We start from the raw sequence: 25,087 nt of genomic DNA, 5'->3' as shown, positions 1-25,087 counted from the left end.
TGGAGGAGAAGGGATTGTGGTGTGGCCATCCCCCCTGAGGGGTGATTTCTCACTTTCCCTCTTACTGTCTCTATCTCTCTTCAGTGAGCACATGCACCTAAGGCAAGCACCTCTAAAAAAAAATCATGATTAAACGCAGTCCATCAGGAAGCATGGAGGTTAAGGTGGCTGGATCCAACAAGGCTGACTGCATGGTTCAAGTCATGGACCTGGTAGCCTGGAAATCACACCAGGAGTGTGTGCATGACTGCCCCAAATCCTGAGAATTGAAGAGAAGGGATTGAGGTATTGCCATCCCCTCTGGGGGGATGTGATTTCTCTCTCTGTCTCTCTCTGTCTTTGGTGAACACACACACCCTATAGCAAAAAAAGAAAAACAAAAACCAGATTAAACGTGTTATTATAAGGTTTGTACATTGTGGAGAGGGAATAGGTACTCATACATTACCAAGGACACAATAATTCTTTCATTCTCTTCAAGAACATAATCTGGCAACAAGAATATATAAAAGCTTTTTTTTTTTTGAGAGGTTTTTGCTATAGGGCAAGTGCACTTACCAGAGAGACAGAGAGAGACAGAGACAGAAAGTGAGAAATCACCCCCTGGGGGGGATGGCCATGCAGCAATCCCTTCTTCTCCATTCTCTTGGGATCTTGGGCACACATGTACATGTATGCGGCGTGAATTTTAAGCCACCAGGCCCATGAATCAAACCATGGTTGACTACATGGGAGTCCAGTGATATAACCGTTATGCCATCTGCTGATCCCAAAAGGTCTTTTTTTTGGTAAGAGAAACACTGGAGAATCTCTAGTACTTAACACACCGTTCAAATAGTTTTTATAATAGAAATAAGACATATTATTATTAAAAAATACTTTAGTGAACCAAAAAAAAAAATACAAAGTAGAAAAGGGAAGTTTTCCTCTCCACTCTCACAATACATGATTCTATTTCCCCAAAGATCACAAACCATGGATGATAGTTTTGTGCATATACTTCCAGGTGCCTGTTCATTTAGAGTGTTGAATAACATGTACTGGGTCATCATAAAAGTCATGACACAGTTTTGAATTGGAAAAAAGTCATGACTTTCCTGATGACCTAATAATTGGCGAAGCCATCCATCATACAGTAGTAGTAGAAAGCAAATACTGGAAGCAAATACATGAGTGGCATTATATAAAAATTACAAAACACAGGGATGGGGACCAGCAGATGGTGTAATGGTTACGTTGCTGGACTCCCACACAGTTGACTGTGGTTCAAGTCCTGGACCTGGTGGCTTTAAATTCACGCCAGGAACATATGTGTGTGTGCCCAAAATCCCAGGAGGAGAATAGAGGAGAGGGAACTGTGGCATGGCCAACCCCCCGCGGGGGCATGTGTGTGATTTCTTGTTTTCTGTCTCTCTCTCTGGCGAGCACACACACCCTACAGCAAAAATCTCTCTCTAAAAAAACACAGTCACTAGAGCTTTGGAAATACATAAAAGTTTGCTGACCACATATTAATAATAATAGGAAGAGATTAGCTTAATAGAAATTGCTGAGTTTGGGGCCAGCAGGCGGCGTGGTGATTAATGGTGCTGGACTCCCACATGGGCAACCATGGTTCAAGTCCTGGACCTGGAGGCTTGCTTTTTCACTCCCCCCTCCCCCCATTGCTCTGTCCCTCTCTGGTCAAAATAGAATAAATAAATAAACAAAATAAAGTTAAATAAAATAATTTTTTGGAAAAAAAAAAGAAATTGCTGAGTTTGGGGACCAACAGATAGCACAATGGTTATGTCACTGGATGCCTGCATAGTTGACTGTGGTTCGAGTCCCGGATCCAGTGGCTTAAAACTCATGCCAGCTGCATGTGTGTGTGTGCCCAAAATCCTGAAAGGAGAATGGAGGAGAAGAGGACACGGCATGGCCATCCCCACTGGGGAGCAATTTCTTGTTTTCTGGCTCTCTGTGTCTCTCCAGTGAGCACGTATGCCCTATAGCAAAAATCTCTCTAAAAAAAAAATTGCTGAGTTTAGGGCCAGCAGGTAGTGTAGTAGTGAGGGCACTGAATTCCCACATAGTCAACTGCAGTATGAATCCCAGGCCTGGCAGCTTGAAACTCATGCTGGGCACACGTGTGTGCAAACCTGCCCCAAATCCTGAGAGCAGAATGGAGAATGGATTGTGGCGCAGCCATCCCCCTTGAGGGGGATGATTTCTTACTTTCTCTCTCTTTGTCTCTATCTCTGGCAAGTATACCCACAAACAAAAATTGCTCTAAAAAAAAAAGAAATTGCTGAGTTTAATGCCATATCTTAGGAGGTCTTAGTTCACAAAAGGGAAAAATAATCAAAACACTCAAATCCAAGTTGTGTAGACGATATTAGAAATGTAGCATCTGATGGGTAGACAGAGCACTGAGCGAGTGCTCAGGAGCCCTGGGTACAGTCCCACCTGTTGTGCTGCACTGTCCTTAGCCATTTCTAGGCCCCAATATCCTCATCTACACAGCAAGAGGCTTCCTTAGATGATCTCCAGGGGCTATTCCAATGATAAAAGAAATCATTAGAGCTGATAAACTGTATTGGGAAAAAAGGCAGGCTCCAAGAGGTTGATGTTTGGGCTCCTTCATTAAAAGGAATAGTGACATATGGAAGAAGAGAGTTCCTTCTTTCTTTTTTTCTTAGAGAGAGATTTTTTTTTTCTATAGGGCGCATATGCTTGCCTGAGAGACAGAGAGAGACAGAGACACAGAAAGCAAGAAATTACCTCCCCCATGGGGAATGGCCCACATTGCAATCCCTTCTCCTCCATTTTCCTCTTGGGATCTTGGGCACGCACGCACATGCACCCAGTGTGTTTTAAGCTGCTGGGTCCGGGACCTGAACCACAGTCGACACGTGAGAGTCCAGAAACGTAACCATTATACCATCTGCTTGTCCCCACAGTCCCTTATTTCAAGAATCTAGAGTCAAGAGCTACTCTCTGGCTGACTGAAATGGCCAGTTGGGTGTATGTTTTAAATAAATTGAAAATAGAAGGCCAGCCAATTCTTCCCCCCGCCCCCCCTCAAAGAGATCATACTTTTTTTGTGTCATCTCCTCCTGAAATCCCGTCCTACACCACTGGTATTGTTAGATGATCCCATTGCCTTCCTTCTGTGAACCTTTATCTTAAGTCAGGCTCTCTCTCTCTTCTTTTCTTTCTTTTCTTCAATTTGCCAGAGGGAGCATGCACTACTGAGAGAAAGAGAAACAGAGAGAGAGAGGGAGAGAGAGACAGCACTCCCCAGTGGGGTTGATCATGCAGCAATCCCTACTCTTCCATTTCTACATTCTGGCAGGATTTGGGGCACACTCTTGGTGTGTTTTCAAGCCATCAGGGCCAGGATTTGAACCACATGGTCAGTCATGTAAGATCTGGCTCCCTTAATCACTAGGCCACACGGCAGACCCCAGGCTCATCTTTGATTCAGAAGCTTCTTGCTCTCCAATACCTAGCCCGAGGAGGTATAGTTGAGTTGATTTTGAATTGAATACCTATCACATCCAAGGCCCAGTGCTAAAAATCAGGGCATTATGACTTCTGTGGGCCCTTTCCTCAGTAAAAGTATGAACTTTTAAAAAAGTTTTTGGAGAGGTTTTTGCTATAGGGTGCATACGCTCACCAGAAAGACATAGAGAGACAGAGAGACAGAAAGTGAGAAATCACTCCCCAGGGGGATGGCCACCCTGCAATCCCTTCTCCTCCATTCCCTTCTCAGAATCTTCGGCCTGCACGCACATGCGCTTGGCGTGAATTTAAGCCACTGGGTCTAGGACTCGAACTGCAGTCAACTACACGGGAGTTCAGTGACATAGCCATTACGCCAACTGCTGGTCCCAGTATGAAAAAGTTTAAGATAGCAATGGTATAAAGATAGAGGGCCAGCAGGTGGCATGGTAGTTAAGGTGTTGGATTCCCACATGGCCAACCATGGTTTGAGTCCCAGATCTGGTGGTACAACCAGGATCCAGAGGAGAAAGAAGAGACTGTAGTGTGGTCATTCCCTAGGGTGAGATTTCTCACTTTCCTTCTCTGTCTCTCTCTGGCAAGCACACACACCCTATGGCAAAAAACTAAAAAAAAAAAAAAAGTTATGGGGCCAGCAGGTGGCATAGTGGTTAAGGCATTGGACTCACATAGTCGACCATGGTTTGAGTCCTGGACCCAGAGGCTTGAAACTTACACTGGGAATGTGTGCACGTGTGCCCAAGATCCACAAAGGAGAATGGAGGAGAAGGGACTGCATTGTTGCCATCTTCCCAGGAGGTGATCTCTTGCTTTCTCTCTCTGACAAGTGTACGTGCCCTATAGCAAAAATCCCTCTTAAAATAAAAAGTCATATTAGTAGATTCAGATAGTGAGAAGTCTTAAATGACACAGTGAAACATTTTCATTTTGTTTGGCAGGCAATGGGGAGCTACTAATGCTTTTTGAGCTGAGCCAAAAATGCTTGAAGCTGTGCTAAAGGGGAAAACAACAACAACAACAAAAAAACCACTCTAGTGTCAATGTGGGCTGTGCTTTGGAAAAGTGAGGCTGAGGACAAAGGAGTCTAGAGAGGAGGTTACCGCCTAAGTCTGGGTGAGAAACAGTGCCAGCTGAAGTTGAGTAGTGGCTTGGACCTGGAGAAGAATGGATAGATATGAGACACATTTGGGGCAGAACAGATATAACTGAAAGTTCATGAAATATATATGAATTGAGTCTAGCAGACGATGTAATGGCTACATTGCTGGACTCCCATGTAGTGGACCATGGTTTGAGTCCTGGACCCAGCAGCTTAAAGTCCATGCCAGGCACGTATGCATGCGTGCCCAAAATCCCAAGAGGAGAATAGAGGAAAAAGGATTGCGGCATGGCCATCTCCCAAGGGGGTAATTTCTCACTTTCTGTCTCTTTTTCTCTTTGTCTCTCCAGCAAGTGTATGCACCCTACAGCAAAAATCTCTTTTAAAAAAAGAAATATTTATGATTAAGGAAGGAAAGGACAGAATGAACGCTGTTACTTTCAATAATATAGTTAACTTTAGTTGTATATTCCCTCTCAACTTCAAGAATTGATCCAGACAAAGGTGATATCCCAAGGAAGGTTTTCTCTTTCTCAACTCTTCACTAGTAAGATTTGCACTTTGGAAGGGGGAAGATTCTACAAGGGTGCAAAGAGGACATTGTTCTGAGGGATGTGAGTTATCCTCCTGCCTGCCTCATCCCTCTTCTGACCTTATTTTATACACCCCCTATGGCTGCACTGATGTGAGTCTGAGTTTTGTTAATGGCTGAAATCAGACTCATTACTTTCAAGTCACAACTCTGGTGTCCTGGAGTGGAGTAAGTACATCATATGTTCTCATCACTTCCTAATTATTTTCCAATTAACCAAACTTGCCTCCCAAGTAAGGGTCTAACGTAAGCCCATGTTCATGTGGGACGTGTGTATGTACATATATACACAGTTGAGGGGTACCGCCTGTAGTCCAAGGCCCAATCTCAACTGATGGTTATGATCTTTACTTTATTCAATTCAATTAGTTTTTTTTATTTTTTGAGAGTTTTTTGCTATAGGACCTGTGTGCTCGTCAGAAAGACAGAGACAGAAAGCGAGAAATCACCCCCCAGGGGGGATGACCATGCCTCAATCCCTTCTCCTCCAGGAATCTTGGGCACACACGCAAACGCACTCGGCGTGGGTTTAAGCCACCAGGTCCTGGACTCGAACCACAGTCGACTATATGGGAGTCCAGCGACATAGCCATTACGCCAACTGCTGGTCCCACATTCGCTCTAGTTTGAATCCCAATAAAAAAACAGTTGGGAATGAACTTCAGAACAGAGTTCTTTTTTTTTTTTTTTTTTTAAGGAGAGATTTTATGCTATAAGGCACATGCATTTTCCAGAGAGATGGAGATAGAGACAGAAAGCGAGAAATCACCCCCCCCCCCCCCGGGGGGACAATCCCTTCTCCATTCTCCTCTCAGGATTTTGGGCATGCACATGCACCTGGCGTAAGTTTTAAGCTGCTAGGTCTGGGACTCGAAATGCAGTCAACTACGTGGGAGTCCAGTGACGTAACCATTACGTCATCTGCTGTTCCCCAGAACAGGGTTCTAATGCCAACAATTAAACAATTATACACTGTTTTTATCAAGAAGACTCCAGTGGAAGTCTGCTTTTCTTTCTCCATCTGTTTTTCTTTTCTTTTTTCTTTTTAAATTTTGCTATAGGGCATGTGTGCTCACTGGAGAGACAGAGAGAGAGAGAGAGAGTGTGAGAACTCACCTTGGAAGAGGAGGGGAGGGGCTGTCCCTGCTGCAAGAGCTTCTCCTCCATTCTCCTCTCAGGATTTTTGGCACGCACACTAGTGGGTTTGTTTTTTTTTCCCAAGCCACTGAGTATAGGACATGAACCATGCAGTCGGCCATGTGGGATCCAGCTGCCTTCACGACCATACTATCTGGCTATTCCTTGTTTCTCTTTTCTTTTCTTTTTAAATTGCCAAAGGGTATGTGTGCTTGCTATGCCAAAGGGGCATGGTCACACCACGATCTTGTGTTCATCCCATCAGGATGCTGGACATGCATGCACACACATCTGGTACGTTTTTCAAGCTGGCAAAGCTGGAATTCAAAACTTGATTGATCATGTGGGATCCAGCTTCCCTTACATGAGGCTACCGGGCTGGAGTGTATATTTTTCTCTTTCCTATGAAACAGACTTGGGAGTATGAAAGCCGCTGGGTGCAGTACACAGACTTTGTAGAGAAAAAAGACTTAATCCACACCTTTTACTACAATTACTGTGTACGCTGGAGTGTCCCAACAGCTCGGAGACCAATGGCAGAAGTCAGCGCTGCGTGCTTCTTTACTATCAAGATCAGCAAAGGCAAACCTCCGGTAAGCTCTTCCTTTTCTGCCCTGCTCCTTTCCGTAAGGCTTCACTGAGAATGGAGACTTTTCTTGTCATGGTCATCAATGATCCTTCTTTACAAAATGTAATATATCTGTATTTCTGTCCTCATCTTACTTGGCCCGCCTATAGCATTTGCTGTAGTTGATCTCTCCCTCCTCCATGAAACTTTCCATTTGACTTCCAGAACAACATACTCTCCTGGTTCCCCTCCACACACACCTCACTGACCACTCCTCCTTGCTCTCTACTGGTATGGCTACCTCACACCAACCTCTTCATGTCTGAATGGTCCCAGACTCAGGCTTTGTACCTGTTCTCTCTCCTCACTTCCTTGGTTATCTTGTCCAGTCTTTTGGCTTTAAATGACACCTACAGGTTAGAATTTCTGAATTTATGTCTCCAGCTCAGACCTGTCCCACGTGGGTATTTAACAAATATCTTGCTTAATTTTTTTAAAAGTGTATTTCTTCCATGAGAGAGGGAGAGAGAGACAGCACCCCCGATGGAGTCATGATGCTATGCTCCACCCCACCTGAGCCTCAGCCAGCCCAGGATCATGGGCATGCACATGCCTGGTGTACTCAGGGATGTCCCCGAATGGGAACTCAAAACCTTCCCATGTAGCGATAGGTCAGCTTTGCAGAGCACTGCCTTACTGCAGTGCCACCATGCAGCCCGAACATCTCACTGACTGTATCTCAATTTCTGATTTTCCCTTCCATACCTAACCTAACCTAACCTACCTACCATCTTCCTCATCTCAGTTCATGGCCAGAATCTTGGCATCATCCTCGACTCTTGTCTCTGACACCCTCCATCCAATCCATTAGGAAATCTTGTTGACTCTACCTTCAAAAATATATCTGGAATCCAATAATTTCTCACCACTCCACTACTCCACTTCTACCACTGTAGTCCAAGACACCATCCTCTCTCAGCAAGATTTCAATAGCCTCCTGACCAGTCACTCTGCTTCCACCCTTGCTGTCTTCATGTCTCTCTTTAACATAACAAGCAGTCAGAGTGAGCCTTATAAAACAGTTTCTCTGTTTCTCTCTTCCGAACTTTCCAAAAAGTGTTTCACAAACTTTCAAATGCATACAAATTACTTGGGGAATCTTGTTAAAAAGATTCTGATTCAGCAGGCCTGGGGGTGGGGCTTGAGAGTCTGCATTACAAACTCCCAGGCAGTGCTAATGCTGCAGGTGCAGAGACTATACTTGAGTAGGGAGGGCCTGCAAGGCCTTATGTGATTCCATCCCTTGTAAATTCTGCTTTCCCACAATTCCTACCTCCTCACTCCTCTGCCTCAGCCACTCTGATCTTGGCACTCCTCAAATAAGCCAGATATAATCCTGCCTTGGGACTTTTGCACTTGCTGAGTGCAAAAGTGTTTTACTGAAACACCCTCCACTTGCTGAATGCAAAACATTCTCCCCTAGGCATGTACATTTCCCTCCCTCACTTCCTATCTTGTACTTTCTATCCTATCTCCCCTCCATACTTTTACTCTATGACACTTTCATCACCTCCTAATATTCTATATAATTGATTATTTTGTTATTGTTTGCCCTTTTCCCCAACCAACCAGAATGTAAGCTTCACAGAGGCAGGGACTTCTTTCTTGCTGTAAATCAAGGCCTCACAAATAGTAGGCACTCAATAAATACTTGAAGCCACTAGACAGACCACGATTAAGAAATATGTTGACTAAGGGCAGGCAGATGGTGTGGTGATTAAGGCACTGGACTCCCACAAGGCTTATAGCAGTTCGAGTCCTGGACCTGGCAACTTGCTTTCTCACTTTCCCATTCTCTCTCTTTGTCTCTCTCAAGTCAAATTTAAAAGTAATAATAAATAAGTATTAAAAAAAAAGAAATATGTTGACTTGATAGCTAGTATGAAAGAAGCCAAAATAACATCCATGAATCTATGAGAAGGGTCCTCAGAGGAGCAGGGCTGGTACCTGCCTGGAATACAACATAAAAATGTTGTTTCCCCTTTGCCCTCTCATCCTTTCACAAAAGTTATTTGAGCCTTGGCTGACTCTAAGGCTTTATAGATGACCACAAAGTGAGTGAACTATGTCCTAGATTCATCCTATTCTAGTACAAACATGTATATTCAGAGTTGGGAAACTGGAGTAATCTACAGAGGTACAATATGTGGAGATCTCACTTCTTCTGGCCGTACATCACTCCCCCAGCTGTCTTGCTAACTGGCAAGGTCAGAGATCAGGAAATAAAGCTGGTAGAGGTCAATAAGACTAAACAGAGAGGTCTCAGAACAGCTGTTTCTCAAAATTCCAACCATAATTTTAGAGGTGAGAATGGATGGGGACCACAGTGTTACAATCTACATTTATGTTGCTTGAAAAATGTTTTCCATCCTTATTCATCTATATTTTCTTTTTTGCCATAGGGCATGTGCGCTCACTGGAGACAGAGAGAGGCAGTGAGAAGGAAAGTGAGAAATCACCCCCAGAGGGGATGCCACACCAGTCCCTTCTCTTCCATTCCCCTCTTGGGATTTTGGGCATGCACGCACATGCGCCTGGCATGATTTTCAAGCTGCCAGTTCTGGGACTCGGACTATGGTTGGCCATGTGGGAATACAGCGCCTTAACCACCACACCACCTGCTGGCCCCCAACTATTGATGTATTATTTCAATCTCATGCTATTCCTGAGAGGTTCAGATTGTGCAGTAAACTGGAGCACGTAAAGAAGGTAAATGACGTACTCATACTTCTATTAATGAGCAGTATAAATCTCCCCTGACTTGTTTCCAGTTTTGTGCCAGTTCTTAAGGTATTTATTGTCAAAGGCCTTTTGGGGAACAGAGGGCTACAGACTTCTAAGTCATAAGGAAGATAAATTACGGTAATTCGCGACTAGACATATGGACAAGTATAGAGATGGAGGGAATTAGAGCTGGTATGATCAGTCTGGGCTGACAGTTGTCCTTCTCTCTCTTAGAGTGCACCCATTGATGTCTCTTATATCTTTGAGGGCCAGGAATTAGTTCACAGGTAATGAATGTGGAGATTGATTTATAAAGGGTGGGAAAAGGTCATCATCACACAGTAGGAATCACAAGGCAGGCTCGCAGCCACAGATAATTCATGTAACGGTCACCTTCCTTGCTTCTTTGGACTACCTACCCTAGCAGAATGGGCTGAAAATAGAACTCTGCCATTGTTGTAGAAAATTATTTTCTTAGTATCTAGTTTTCCAGTGATTAGAAATTTGAGGATAAGTCGCTGGAATCGGGTGGGAGCAAAGTGGGTCATGTCTATTGTTCCAATGAGAAACTTCAAAATCACACGGGATTAACTCATGTACAGCAATCCCTTTTATCTGTACAGCAGCTCTCTTAAAGTCTTTACTTAAAAGCTCATTAATGTTTTCATCAATTGGGCCTAAGGAACAATAAACAGACAGAACCCTCCCCCTGCCATAAAGAGGCTTTCTTACTAGTAATGTAACAGAATAAATGGGGAATCTCTGGCTCATTGTTTTGTTTGATTTTAAAAGCTTTTGGTGTGTTTGTTTTTCTTCCTCTGTAGACCAGGAATGAGTCGCTTTCGAGAAAAATGGCTGAGGGACATTATTGAGGCCAAACATGTTTTACTGGAATCAATTCCCTTCTAATTTGATTGCGTCTGATTCTTACAGAATGTTTTAGGATTCTCTAATGAGAATATATATGAAAAATACAATACTGCACATCAGACCACAGAATATTTATTGAAAAATAAACTTGTGGCACACAATCCAGCTGTATTTATTTTTTGCATTCATTTTCCATCCTGCAACTTCTATCACATTAGCAAAGTAACCAGTAGGTTGTTTTCTATCTTCTAAAATATTTTTTCCATCACTCTATGCCTCGGTTCAGTCTTACAGCTACAGAGCAGCGTTTAGAGTTGCTAAAATTCACCTGTCAGACCAAACTAAGATTGGTATTTGCCTGCTCGTTCCGTATTTTGAACCAAAATCTGCAGCCCAGACGCACCTCTTTATGGACACAACTGGAGAACAACAAAACTGCAACAGTTCTATAGCTCATAATATATCCATTCTAGAGTTCTCCTACTCACAATAACAGCCTTTTTTTTTTCTTTTTCTTTTTCTTTTTTTTTTTTTTTCTGGGAGTTATAAGCCTCACTGCTGAACAATGCATTTTGAAACTCTAATCTAGGCATGCTGCCCTTCCCAGTATGCGATTACACTCATGTTGCTCATGTTGGCAGCAGGGTGTCTTGAGGACTGGGAGCCACAAGACGGGGATGGGTTGAATCACTGCCCTTACTTATTTCTAGTCTTCTTCCCATCCTCACAGCAGATCACCACTTGCTCCTATCTTACGGGTGAGGCTCTCTTACCTGATTGCAAATATGAAGACACCAAAAGACAAAATTACCTTATACTCCGAGTGATCATTCACGAGTGTGTCTGAAAAGGTATCTACATAGACAAGCACTGGAAAGGAACACAGAATATTAAAGACAACTGACGTAGTAGGACTATGGGTAGTTCTGCTTTCTTTTTTAAGTTATATTTATGCAATAAATAAAAACAGAGGGAAAATCCTATCAAAGCAACAGGTGAGGAGGTGGGAAATGAGATGTCTTTTCGAGAATAAAAATATATTTAAGACACAATAACTTCAGTTTGACTTATGGCACTAAACATGGTCTAGAATAGTAACTCTCATGAGCTGAAAACAAAATACTTTTAGCCCTTTTATTCTTCCCCCTCCTTTCTGAAAGAATATGTTACTGTTCCTTGGCAGCTCTTTCCCAAACTCTGATGGAAGAAATGGTAAGGAAGTGAAATGCATTAATATATTTTCTTTCATTTACTGAACATTTGTTGAGTATGCACTCTGTAGAGGAAGACAAGAGAATCAAAGGAAAATTCATAATATTCATATAACACAAAACTGCTGAATCTAAACTACCTTGCCTATTGGAAAAAGAGAATATAACACTTCTGGTCTCTAGGAATCAGTACCCAAAAATAATGTCCTAGAGCATGAAATTGTAAGTGGGGGTCATAAAATTTAGCTTTTACTATACATGGAAGTAGATGGACTAAGCCTTGCGGACTTGGCACCTAGTTTCCTTTGAACTTTTGTAAAGTGCGGATTTACTAGGATAAGCAGCAACTACAATGAAGTATGACTAAGCAGAAATCATTTCAAATTCAGGGGCCATAAGTGTTGCTACATGCTTAGTTCAGTGGTTGTGGGTTAAAAATAGACACTCTGTTAGAATGTAATGTTAAATGGTGAAACTTTTCTTTATTGTCTGAAATATAACTGTCTTATTTAAAAGCTTCAGGTAAAAACTCACTTTATTATAGGAAGACAGAGCATTTTATAACAGTACAGTCAGAATTTTCTCATCACCTAGGTGATTTTAATTTATCCTAGGCACATAATAATAATGCAGATCAAAACAACCTTAAGAAAAACAGCCACATCTTCCATTATCCCCTTCCCCTTCATCCTTGTATCCTCAAAGTGTACAAAATAAAGGTAGAAAAGAGACCGTAATCTCATAGTCTTACAATTTTGCATTTCTCTCAAATTTAAGTCAGTAATAGCTTCAAATGTGGTAAAGTGAGAGGGTTCTATACAGTTAAGGATTAAGCTGAATGACGGATCTAAAAAAAAATAGAAAAGGTTTAACAATGTTTAAAATGAATCTACATAGTCCATAAAAGATACAGTTAAAAATGCTTAATATTTAAGCTTTATTCTTATGAAACAACTAAGTTAAAATACTGACTTGTAATGGTTTTCTCTATCTGAACCTTGACCACAACGGACTCCCATTCTTTTTAGATATTCTATCATCAAAGTGAAAAAATGTACTTTCAGTGGCACAGCAGTAAACTTCTGGAGACTTTATCACTGAAAGACCCATTTTTAAGCATGATCTTACTAAGAATTTAAAAAAGTTAATGCTCATATTTCCAAATCAACAGTCATATGGGTAAGTTTGCTTTTTGGTTTTGGAGTAGAGGTAGGGACTTAACCCAAAATCCATTATTTCCAGGGCAGACTACTGCATTACACAAGTCAGTGTTCAAATTCCATATTTGCTTCTTTTTCAGCGACGTCTTCATTTTTTGTTAACAAAAGTGGCCTCTTATATGTTTCTATCAAGTCCATGTATAACACAGTCAACACAGAAGGACATGATCATTGTCCCCCAGTTCAGGTGGACGGCATCATGTGGAGCTAACCGTGGCGCTGTCCCATGGCATGAGATTGTAGCTTCTCACTTCACTGACATTGTCTCTTGTGCCGCCTGCCTCAATACAGTAGAATTTGATCCGTAATTTGGATTTTTTAACTAGAAAGTTATCATAGTCAATTGAAAATAACCCAAGAACTTGCTAAAGTTATATCAATAAGCAGCTTTTTATTGAAGGAGTGAATGAATTAAATAGAAGGCACAGTAGCACTGTAAAGCTTTTTTGGAGCATAATAATCATTTTGTGTATGTGTGTGGAGCCCAGACTTTCTTTTTTGTTGTTAAAATGTCTGCTGAACAATCCGAAAATCCTTATTTGTCATCCTTCCCTTTGGTCTTTCTGTAAACCATCTCTCGAAAACTGGCCAGAATCTTGTTCTCTCTCTTTCGTCTCTCTTCTTGGTTAAAGGATGCAAGGGCTCTCTTCTCATCAGCGCTGTAGATCTGGTTCTCTTTGCGCAGTCGCACAGCCTCCATTCGGCGATGCCTAGAGATAATTTTATTTTTGGCTTAATTCCTCAGTCATTACTTTCATAGCACATCCTCACCAATCTTTTCTCAAGACAGAATGGTCTATTTAAAAATCTGAGAAATAAAACTGCTTTTGGAATGGGTAAGATCATTTATTTTCTGACATGTCCTTTGATTCTAGTATTCAAAGAATGATCTCTGATATTCCATCAACATAGTACATGTTATCATTAAATACTAAAGGCATAAGTCTAGTTTAGCTGTTTCCAGTGAAACAATCAGAAATAGGCACACTATTAAGCTTCCTAAGTGGTCTTTGTGGAATCGATAATAGGAGAGGTGAAAGATTTAACTTATCAACCAGGTGGAACATCTTCAAGGTTCTTATTTACCATACAATCAAAAGAACCAAGTCTAAATCTATAATTGAAGAGGAGATTCAGTGAGTGGATTTCACTTTCGTAGAATCCAGTAGTGGCCAAAGAAAAGTTTAGCACAACAGCCAAATCAGTAAAGTACAGGGGTTAAAGCAGAGGGACACCATATCACCTTCAAAAGGTCTATTTATATGGAAGGAAAACTTTATGGAAACCTGCCTCTTTTATATGTATGTACCAAATCTTACAGAATTATTCAAGAAGCATGAGCTGGGTCCACATAAATGGAGAAAAACTAGATAAGGAGAAGGGGGAAGAATTGTTTCAGGTTAGCATGAATGTAGAGGGCTGGCAAGAATCAAGGAGAGATGACAATGTATTTAGATTTCTTTGGGCACAGTGAATAGGCAGTTTATCCGGAACATTGTTCATGTAGGATGAACGATGCTGTAATTCATATCCATGTTCATGTCTCCTAGCAATGGCAAAGGTTTCCTCTTAGTTACCCTGGTGTAAAGCTGCTAGATTATAAAGTATATGGATGCTCAACTTCCCAAGATAGTTTTCCAAAGTGCTGTACCAATTTATAACACCATTAACAATATTTAAGAGATCCTTTTAGATCCATATCCTCTCAAAATGACAGGCATTGTTAGAACTTCAAGCTTTTGTCTACCAAATGGGTATAAAATGGTATTTTACTATGTTCTTGATTTCTATTTCCAATAATAATGAACATCTTTTCTTTTAGTTTTTTTGTTTTGTAGAGAGATTTCTTGCTATAAGGTGTGTGCACTTGCCGGAGAGATAGAGAAACAGAGAGACAGTGAGAAATCACAACCACCACCACCCCCTGCCCCCAGGGAGGATGGTAATGCTGCAATCCCTTCTCCTCCATTCTCCTCTTGGGATTTTGGGCATGTACGCACATGCGCCTGGCATGAGTTTTAAGCTGCCAGGTCGGGGACTCAAACCATGGTCGACCACATAAGAGTCCAGCAACATAACCATTACGCCATTTGCTGCTGGTCCCTGTTTTTCTTTTGTTTTAGTTTGCTACAGGGCATATGCACTCAAAGGAGAGAGACAGAGAGAGGGAAACTGAGAAGACACTCACTGGGGGGAATGGCCATGCCACAATCCTTTCTACATTTTCCTCTCAGGATTTTGGACAAACATGCACCTAGTATGTTTGTTAGTCCACCCCCTACCCCCCCAAGCTGCTGGGTCTGGGACTCTAGCCAACGCAGTTGGCTGCATAGGATCCAGCTGCCTTAACTACCATGTCACCTGCTGGTCCTGAACATCCATCTATCTATCTATCTATCTATCTATCTATCTATCTATCTATCTATCTATCTATCCATCCATCCATCCATCCATCCATCCATCCAGGCCATATGTATTTCTTCTGAAAAATGCCTGTTTGTGTCATTTTCCCATTTTTTCCTTTGAATTGTTTATAGGTATTTTAAAAATATTCTCAATCCTAACCCTGTCAGTTGTGTGTATTTCAAGATCTTATCTCATGTTGGACCCTGTCTTTTTACTTATCTTAAGGTGTCTTTTGATGAATAAAAGTTTCTACTTTTAACCTAGGCAAATTTATCAATACATTGTTTTATAGTAGGCACATCTTTTGTCTTCTTTTAAAAAACACCACCCTGCCCCAAGGTCTAAAAGATATTTGCTCTTAAAGTCCTTAATCTAGCTGCATTGCTCTATGCATATAGCAATATAGGGTCCTACGTTCATCTTTTTCCAAACGGATAATTATTTTTTCCTGCTCCATTTACTGAATAGTTCTTTTCCTCACTGACCTGAAATGCCATCTCTTCCATACACCAAAGTTTCATACATGTATGACCCTGTCCTTGGGCTCTGTATTTTATTCTATAGAATGAGCTGGTTGTTCCTCTATGCTTTCTAAAGTGTTGTAAACTTCATAATAAGTCATCATGCCTCGTAAGGCAAATCCCACTTTCCTGCTCCTCTTCTTAAAAATGACGTATTCTTGGCCTTTTAGTCTAACATATAAATTTTAGAACCAACTTATTAAGTTTCATGAAAAACTCTGTTGTGATTTTGACTGGAATTGTATCTACAGATCAATTTGGGAAGAACTGACAACTTTACAATATTGCCTTCCCACCCATGAATATGGTATCTCTCTACTTCTTTAATGCCTTCCAATAACATAATTTTCCCTGTAGAGGTCTTTTTTTTTTTTAAGAGACATTTTTGCTATAGGGCACGTGTGCTCACTGGAGAGAAAGAGAGACAGAAAGCAAGAAATCACCCCGAAGGGGGGATAGCCATGCCGCAGTCCCATCTTCTCCATTCTCTTCTCGGGATCTTGGGCATGCATGCATACACATCTGGCATGAGTTTAAGCTGCTGGGTTCAGGACTTGAACCACAGTCGACTAAGTAGGAGTCCAGTGACATAACCATGATACTATCTGCTGGTCCCTCCCTGTAGAGGTCTTTGGTATCTTTTGTTAAGATTTATACCTAAGTTCTTCATATTCTCTGGTACTCTTATAAATGTTTCCTTTTTACTTAATTATATTTTTTAGTTGTCTGTTGCTGGTGTATAGAAATGCTAATGAGTTTTGTGTATTAACCTTAAATGTAACCATTTGTTAAACTTTCCTATTATTTATAATTCATCTGAAGATTCTTTATGATTTTCCATGTGAACAATCAATCATATCATTCACAAAAAATGACAGTATTGTGTCCTCCTTTCCAATCTTTATGTCTCTGACTCCTTTTTCTTGTCTTATTGTGCTGGTCCTTCAGTATGTTTCAAATGTTGGTCCTCAGAATTCCAAGATTCTGGAGGTGCTTCAGGGGTTCTGCAAATATTTGCCTCTAATGTCATTTAAAAATAATTATCTACTTTTAAAGTTTATAAACTTTTATTAAAGAATCCAAAATTCAATTTAATCTTAATACTGCTGGCCTATTAGCCCACTGTTCTCATTCTTCCTGGTACTTTGCTTTCTCTTTCCTAATTTTATACTCATTTCCTCATGCTGAACCTGATGTCTTTTATAATCCTTTTCTGTTATGCACTCTTAGAAATCTGGGTCCACATAAAACTAGAAGAAATCTTGGGAACTAGGAAACACTGTCTAATGAAAATGCTTTTCTCACTGCCAAAATGCCATCTTTCTCAGGGGACAGTGGTAAACAGCTGCATGTAACTATATTCCCCAGTGGATAATATATCTGTACCAAAATACCAACTGAAAAGGATACTGAAAAGACTGTTCTTTAAAGTTGGAGGAATAGCCGAGTTTGAGGCTGAGGTGTATACACAGGCTGAGTTTCCCTTATCTGAAATGCTTAGGACCAGAAGAGTTTTAAATTTTGTATTTTTTTGGATGTTGGAATATTTGTATATACATAATAAGATATCTTAGGGATGAGACCCAATTCTAAACACAAAATTTATTCATGTTTTATATATATCTAATATGCATAGTCTAAAGGTAATTTTATATAACATTTTGTATTATAACACTTTTTTGGAGAGGTTTTATTTGCAATAGGGCATGTGCGCTTGCCAGAAAGACAGAGAGACAGAAAGTGAGAAATCACCCCCCAGGGGGGATGGCCATGCCGCAATCCCTTCTCCACCATTCTCCTCTTGGGATCTTGGGCACGTACGCACACGGGCCCAGTGTGAGTTTAAGCCACTGGGCCCAGGACTTCAACCATGGTCTACTACATGGGAGTCCAGTGACATAGCCATTACACCATCTGCTGGTCCTATGTATTGTAACATTCTGATTATGACCCATTACATGAGATCCAGTGTGGTATCTGTGGTATCATGTCAGCACTCAGGAATTTTCAGATTCTGGAGCATTTCAGATTTTGGATTTTTGGACAAGGGATGCTCAACCTGTACTTGGAATTTTGACAACTATGTTCATACCAATAAAACCAATATCAAGCCAATATTTATACTCTACTTTTGATCCGGAATAATTACTTAATGAAAATCAATCACCAAAATAATTCTAGTATAAGAAAGAAGGAAAAGATCTAATCATGGAAATTGAGCTCAATGCCAAAAACATACCTGCTACCACTCATTACGTAACCTGAGCATTCAAATGATGCAATTTCTTCACTTGTCAAGCCAATTTCACCTCTTCGTGGGATACGTTTTCCAGCTTTTACATATTCGGCCATAGCTGCACCTTCACCAGGTAACAGAGCATGCCCATAGCTACAAATGAATGGAGAATTTGGAAGAGGACCATGAAACCATCTCAATATAAAAAGCTCATCATCTAAGAAGAGCACAAAAAAACATTCTCTCTCAGACAAACAGTGCTTAGTAGTTGTGTGCTCGGAAGCCCAATGTGAATTACGTTAATTTAACTAGATAACATTGTACTCTGACCTACATACGTACCCAAGAAATACAGAGATACTTTGGAAAAACAAAAGAACTGATGTTAGTGAGTACAGAGACACAGTTTACAATGACAGAATAATTTATCCCTATAGGTATTGCCATTAATGGTTCTACCTCCAACTGATTCCCTTTTCCTTTTTCCCTTACAAAAAAAAAAATAAACCAAAGTAGAGAAATAATATATCTCAAGTTAATATACTTTTTAGACTTACAACCAATAACGATGCTGTATAGTGACAATTATCTTTTTTTTTTTTTTGGAGAGGTTTTTGCTATAGGGCATGTGCGCTCGCCAGAAAGACAGAAATTGAGAAATCACCCCCCAGGTGGAATGGCCACGCCACAATCCCTTCTCCTCCATTCTCCTCTTGGGATCTTGGGCACACACGCACATGTGCCCAGCATGAGTTTAAGCCACCGGGTCCGGGACTTGAACCATGGTTGGCTACATGGGAGTTCAGCAACATAGCCATTACGCTAACTGCTGGTCCTGTGACAATGATCTATTAACTTTCATTCAAAGGGATTTAAAAAGCTACCACTCCTTCATTCAATTAAGTGAGTATTTCTTGCATACCTATTAAAATCAAAGTTTATAATATAAAACTAATTTCTGTCCTTGTGGAGTTTATATATTCATATGTACCTACAGTACAAGGCAAGGTAAACACTACATTGCATAAAAGAAACAGAAAATGCAGTGAGTATTAAAGAGCAGTAGAAATGATTCCTACCTGTGGAGGGGATATACTGGGAATCAGCACATGCTCCCTCCTTTTGAAAAGGGCTTTAAAGGATGACAGCGATTTTCACAGGATGAAATTGGGGATAGGAAGAAAACGGGGCAGAGAAAAGAACAGGCATTCTGGGGGACAAACAAGGCCCCAAAGTAGAAACACACACAGTAAATAAAGGGAACTTTTAGTAGTCTAGCTCAGTTGGAACCTGAGGTATAAACAAGAGACTACCGGGAAATAAGCTTGACAAGGTAAGTTAAGGCCATAGGTTTTAGAAGGCACTTTATATATTATACATACACTGCTACTTACTTCAAAGGTTTATCGTCTTGAGAGGCAAGTGTTTTTGGAGCCTCTGGGCCGATTAAATCTGAGGGTTCTTCAGCCTCTGCATGAAAGATGTTCAGAAACACATTCACATTTTGACTAATTGGTTGCTTTAATGTTTCATCTGTTCTGCGTTAAAGTCTATCAGAAGAACCTACTTGATCGATCCTTCCAGGGATTCTCTAGAAACTCTTCTTGGGAATCTTTAGAGCTTGAATCACTGGACTCTTTTCTGCTCTTCTTAGACTTCTTTTTCTTATATTTTTTTCTGTAAGGATTATAATTTGATATAAACTCACTTAACATTCCCACATTAAAGGACATCTTAATTTTTCAAAGCAACAGAAGATAAGACTGGGACTGGCAGTGTCATGTTGGTTGGGGCACTGAACTCTCACATGGTCAACCATGGCTCAAGTCCTGGACCTGGCACCTTGCTTTCTCACTCTCTCTCTGGTCAAATGGAAAAATAATGATAATAAATAAAATAAAATAAATCATTCTAAAAATAAATAAATAAAAGACAGGTAAGAGTGGGAACCAGCAGTTAGTATAATGGCTATGTTGCTGGACTCCCATGTAGTCGACCATGGTTCGCGTCCCGGATCCGGTGGCTTAAAACTCACGCCAGGCGCGTGTGCGTGCGTGCCCAAGATCCCGAGAGGAGAATGGAGGAGAAGGGATTGTGGCGTGACCATCCCCCCCGGGGGGGGTGATTTCTCACTTTCTGTCTCTATGTCTCTCTCTGTCTGTCTGGCGAGCGCACACGCCCTATAGCGAAAACCTCTCCAAAGGAAAAAAAAAAAAGGTAAGAGTGATTAAAATGATATAAATTCCTAGCCTATTCAATCTTATTAGAGAAGAATTTTAATATCTTCTAACTTATTTAAGAAAGCCATGTTTCATTATAAAAAATGATTGCTAAAGGGTACAGTGAAATAGTTATAATGTTGAAGAAAGACAACAAATAAAATAGCCTAAAATTGGATCTTACCAATTTGAGCATTAATGGTAATTTAAAGTGTAATGGATTAAAATACATCAAATCTTTTTTTTTTTTAACAGGTTTCTGCCTAAGGGCGCATGCACTCACTGGAAAGACAGACAGTGAAAGGGAAAATGAGAAATTACCCTCTGGGAGTAGGACCAGTTCTGTCGGGATCTTGGGCACACATGCACATGCACCTGGTGATTTGGAAGCCACCAGTTCTGGGACCCGAACTACAATCAGCCATGTGAGAGTCCAGCAATGCAAACATTATGCTATCTGCTGGTCCCAAAATACATCGAATATCTTAAAGTCTGGGGCCAGCTGGTGGTGCAGTGGTAACATAAGGCTCTGCAATGCTGGACCACATGGAAGGGTTACAGGTTGACCTTAACGTGGGATAAGGCTGGAATACAGCGTCAAGACACTGTTGGGGGTGCTGCCATTCTTACGGAAGAAAAAAACTTTTAAAAATAATAAAAATGCCTAAATCCTTGGGTTCCTAATTATACTAAAAAAGTCAACTCATTCAAAAATTGAAGCAGTTATCCTGCCCCTATATAAATTGTACTTCAAGTTATCTAAATAGTTCATGACGGTATGTTTCTCTTATAAAATTATTCTACCAAATAAATAAAAAAGGAAAGTCAGAATTAGACTATGACCATTTTGTAATCCTTAATAATGAATCTACACAATGACCATGAATGGCTGTTAACGTGACAAAGAAGGACTAGATATTATTTGTTTCCTGATGAATTTATAGAGTACCACCTATGAAATATTCTTGCCTCAAATACAACTGGGAACCTCCTCAAGCCTCTAGACCTATCCACCTATAGGAAATACAGAGGACAAACGAACATACTAAAGGAAACCATAAGAATACAATCATTGCGATTTATGGGCATTATTTGGACCCTGATTAGAATAAACTATAGAAAAACTGTGGATTGAGGAATAATTGTTAAATATTTTTAGGCATGAAAATAGCACTTTTTTAAAAAATAAATAATGCCTCTTTTAGAGAAGAGCACTGGAAATATTTGGGATTGGTTACAAAATAATTGGGAAATTATGGAGAATGCCCTTAAGTTGATAAGTGTTTAAACTTAGTAATGAGCATAAGGAGGATGATTATATAATTTTATATACATTTGAACTTTCACATAATAAAAATGAAAAAAACTGACGATCTGTGTTTCTTCTTCTTTTCCTTTTTCTTTGCTTTCTTTGCTCTCCTTTTTGTTTCTTCATCTGCAAATTAAATCACATTATAATTGAAAAAAATTAACTCTAAAGTCTAATACTTTCAAGTAGAGTAGTATCTTACTGTTGCTCCATTTGTTGTTATAAAGAAATTACTTCTTTAAACATTTATTGCTCTCATACTTGACACTGGGTACATAGAGATCAGTCACACTAGGTATTAGGAGATATAGAACATTATTTAATTGCATTAAATAACATCATTGTGGTTAACTTAGAAAATGTCCTTATGTTTCAGAGATCTACAAAAATATTTAGCACTGCTATATAATGACATTTTTTATGATTACCTAAGTAAAACACTGATATTTGAAGCAAATATGAAAATACTAAAATCTTAAATCTGGGTGATAAGTGTTTGTTATTAATTACACTAATCCCTTTACTTTCCTAAACATTTGAAAAATTCCATAATGAAAAGGGAAAAAAACCCTATGTATATGAGATGGAAGAGGACAATGCTTCCCAGCTCAGTCTAATGGAGGAGGCAGGTAGAGAGAAAAATACAATCCAGAGTGACAAGGAAGATTGGGGTGCTCTGGGCAATCATAGTCATTGAACAGTCAGACTGATTTGGGGAAGGTGGCTGAGGAATGGTTGATCAGGAAAATGTGACTCTTCAGCTAGCATCTTTCTTTCTTGTTTAAGTTTTGGTATAATACATGTGCGCTGTTAGAGAGAAACACACAGAGGGAGAGGGAAACTGAGAAATGACCCCCAAGGGGATGGCCATGCTGCAATCCTTTCTCTTCCATTCTCCTCTCAGGATTTTGGACACACATACACCATATGCTTGGCGTGATTTTCAAGCTGCTGGGTCTGGGACTCTAACTGTAGTCAGCTATGTGGGACTGACGCCACCTAGTGGCTCAAGATAGTTTCTTTTTTAACGGACACATAATTGTGTACATTTACAGGGCACACTGATTTGTTCACTACATGTATGATAATCAAATCAGGGTAATTAGCATATCCATCATCACCAAAGTTTATCACTACTTTGTGATTGGAACATTGAAAATTCTCTTTTAGCTATTCTGAAATCTATAATAAATTATTGTTATCTGTGGTTACCTTACTGTGCTACAGAACAGTAGAACACAGTTCTCTTATCTAACTGTAATTTTCCATCTGTTACACATCATCTCCCTGCCCTTCCCAGCCTCTAGTAAACATTATTCTACTCTCTCCTCCTGTTAGGTCAACGTTTTTAGTTTCCACATATGAGTGAGAACATGTAATTCTTCTCTTTCTGTGCCTGGCTTATTTCACTTAACAATGGCTAAATAATACTTCTGTGTGTTTGCACATTTTCTTTATCCATTCAGACATTGAGGTAGATTCCATATCTTGGCTGTTGTGAATATGGATGTAATCAACACTGGAGTGTAGATATCTCTGTGATGTACCGGTTTCCACTCCTTTGAATGTGTCTACTAGCAGTACTGTTGGGTCACATGGCAGCTCCACACTGTGTTCCATGATGGCTGTATTAATTTACACTTCTGACAACAATGTAAAAGAGCACCCCTTTCTCTGGATCCTTGCCAGGATTTGTCATTTTTTTGTGGTTTTGACAGTAGCCATTCTACCTGGGGTGAAATATCTCACTGTGGCTTTCATTTACATTTCCCTGATTATTAGTGATGTTGGGCATTTTTTTTTTCATTTACTGTTGGTTATATGTATGTGTCTATTCAGATAGCTTTAATGTTAGTTCTTTTTAAAATTGGTTTATAGACAAAGAAAAAACGAACTCCTGCTTTGCTTTTATTGAAGGGTTCCCAGGACTGCGTGTCTGCTCCTGAGCTCTGTTTTAAGTATGTGTATCCTTTGCTTGTATTTTGTATTAAAAAATAAGAAAAAGAACCCTTTGTTGTTGAGCATGTTGGCATTGTCCCCTTTATTTTTTCTCTTTTTGGGACATATGAAGCAAGTTATTCTTTTTCTGTATCTTTTTTTTCTTTTGTAAACTTTTTTCTTTTGTTTAAAAATGTCTTTATAAAAGGGCTTTTATACCCCCCGCATCGGTTTATCATAAAAGTAACGGAAGCCCAGTGCTGCAATGAGTAAGCGAAGCTGGGTGGAGGTAGAGACTGGCATGTAGGCAGAGTCCTGGACCTGGCGGAGTCCTGCACCAGGTAAGAGTAGAGAGAAACAATATGGAATACTGAGGAGGTAAAAAGTAGTTTTCAGCTTACAGAGGATGGTGCAAGAGAGAATGACAGGGTATATGTGATTAGAGAGGGATTGATCAGGGTCTGAGCTTTACCATGAAGGCTACGAAGAGCTATTTTAAGTAAGGGGTTGACATGCTCAAGTTTGTGTTTGAAGAAAGTTCAGTTTTCATGGGACCAGCAGATGGTATAATGGTTACGTTGCTGGACTCCCACTGTGGTTCGAGTCCCAGACATGGCAGCTTAAAATGCATGCTGTGTGTGTGTGCCCAAAATCCTGAGAGGAGAACAGAGGAGAAGGGATTACGGGATGGCCATCCCTTTTGGGGGGTAATTTCCTGCTTTATATCTCTGTCTCTCTGGTGAGCACACATGCGCAATAGCAAAAATCTCTCTCTACAAAAAAAAAAAAAGAGTCAGTTTTCCAACAGTAAGGAAGAAAAGTAACATAGGAATGTGGGAAAGCCAGGCAGTATCAAAAGAAGAGGAGCCTTTCTATAATGTGTCAGCTCCAGAGAAGGCACCCTCTGGTTAGCCAGCAGCTAACAAAGGGTATAAAAAGATGACTTTTGGTGATGCAGTATCTTAAAACGGGGTGTCTTACATTGATCAAGAACATCCAGTGTGAAAGGGGGTACTTTATGGCACAACTTTTTGAAAATGGTACAAAGTGCCCATTGGGCATGAGAATTACACAACAGGACCCTTCCGTTGGGCTAATATATTCAGGTAAAGCAGGCCCTATAAGGCTTGCTTTGGCACTCCGTCTCGCAGCCCACCCCCCTGACTTGGTCTGGTGTCCTGTACCTTGTACAACTATGCGCAACCAATCTTGAGTCACAGTACTTAGGTCTGAAATGCAACTGTGACCTTGGGTGTGGTACTTATAATCTGCCCTGTACCTCTATTTCCTCAAATATCAGGTGGTCGTACCCTACAGTTATTGTGTGGATTAAATGGCAATAATGAATATAAAGGATGTAGCGGGGAACCAGCAGTTAGCGTAATGGCTATGTCGCTGGACTCCCACGTAGTCGACCGCGGTTCGCGTCCTGGACCCGGTGGCTTTGAACTCACACCAGGTGCCATGTGC

At 40.4% G+C, this 25,087-nt stretch overlaps 2 protein-coding genes across 2 annotated transcripts in view; one reads left to right on the top strand and one right to left on the bottom strand.

Annotated features, from left to right (window-relative positions):
• Positions 1 to 13,036, top strand: part of AKAP14 (A-kinase anchoring protein 14) — a gene marked incomplete at its 5' end in the record, with an annotated part of 19,126 nt that extends 6,090 nt beyond the window's left edge. Inside the window, 3 exons of the mRNA XM_006168279.3 lie at positions 6,749 to 6,928; positions 9,922 to 9,974; positions 10,512 to 13,036. Of these exons, the coding sequence (XP_006168341.1) occupies positions 6,749 to 6,928; positions 9,922 to 9,974; positions 10,512 to 10,596 (318 nt within the window). The remainder of the gene's footprint in view (positions 1 to 6,748; positions 6,929 to 9,921; positions 9,975 to 10,511) is intronic.
• NKAP (NFKB activating protein) overlaps positions 12,878 to 25,087 on the bottom strand; it is a 27,365-nt gene continuing 15,155 nt past the window's right edge. The window contains exons 7-11 of the mRNA XM_006168278.2: positions 21,742 to 21,805; positions 19,719 to 19,828; positions 19,546 to 19,621; positions 18,155 to 18,304; positions 12,878 to 13,698 (exon numbers count right to left, since the gene is read on the bottom strand). Of these exons, the coding sequence (XP_006168340.1) occupies positions 13,524 to 13,698; positions 18,155 to 18,304; positions 19,546 to 19,621; positions 19,719 to 19,828; positions 21,742 to 21,805 (575 nt within the window). The 3' untranslated portion in view covers positions 12,878 to 13,523. The remainder of the gene's footprint in view (positions 13,699 to 18,154; positions 18,305 to 19,545; positions 19,622 to 19,718; positions 19,829 to 21,741; positions 21,806 to 25,087) is intronic.

The sequence above is a fragment of the Tupaia chinensis genome, unplaced genomic scaffold (assembly GCF_000334495.1).
Source record: "Tupaia chinensis unplaced genomic scaffold, TupChi_1.0 Scaffold145659_1, whole genome shotgun sequence".
In the NCBI taxonomy this organism is placed as follows: domain Eukaryota; kingdom Metazoa; phylum Chordata; class Mammalia; order Scandentia; family Tupaiidae; genus Tupaia; species Tupaia belangeri.
Note: the sequence above shows the minus strand (reverse complement) of the source record. Positions and strands in the feature narration are given on the sequence as shown.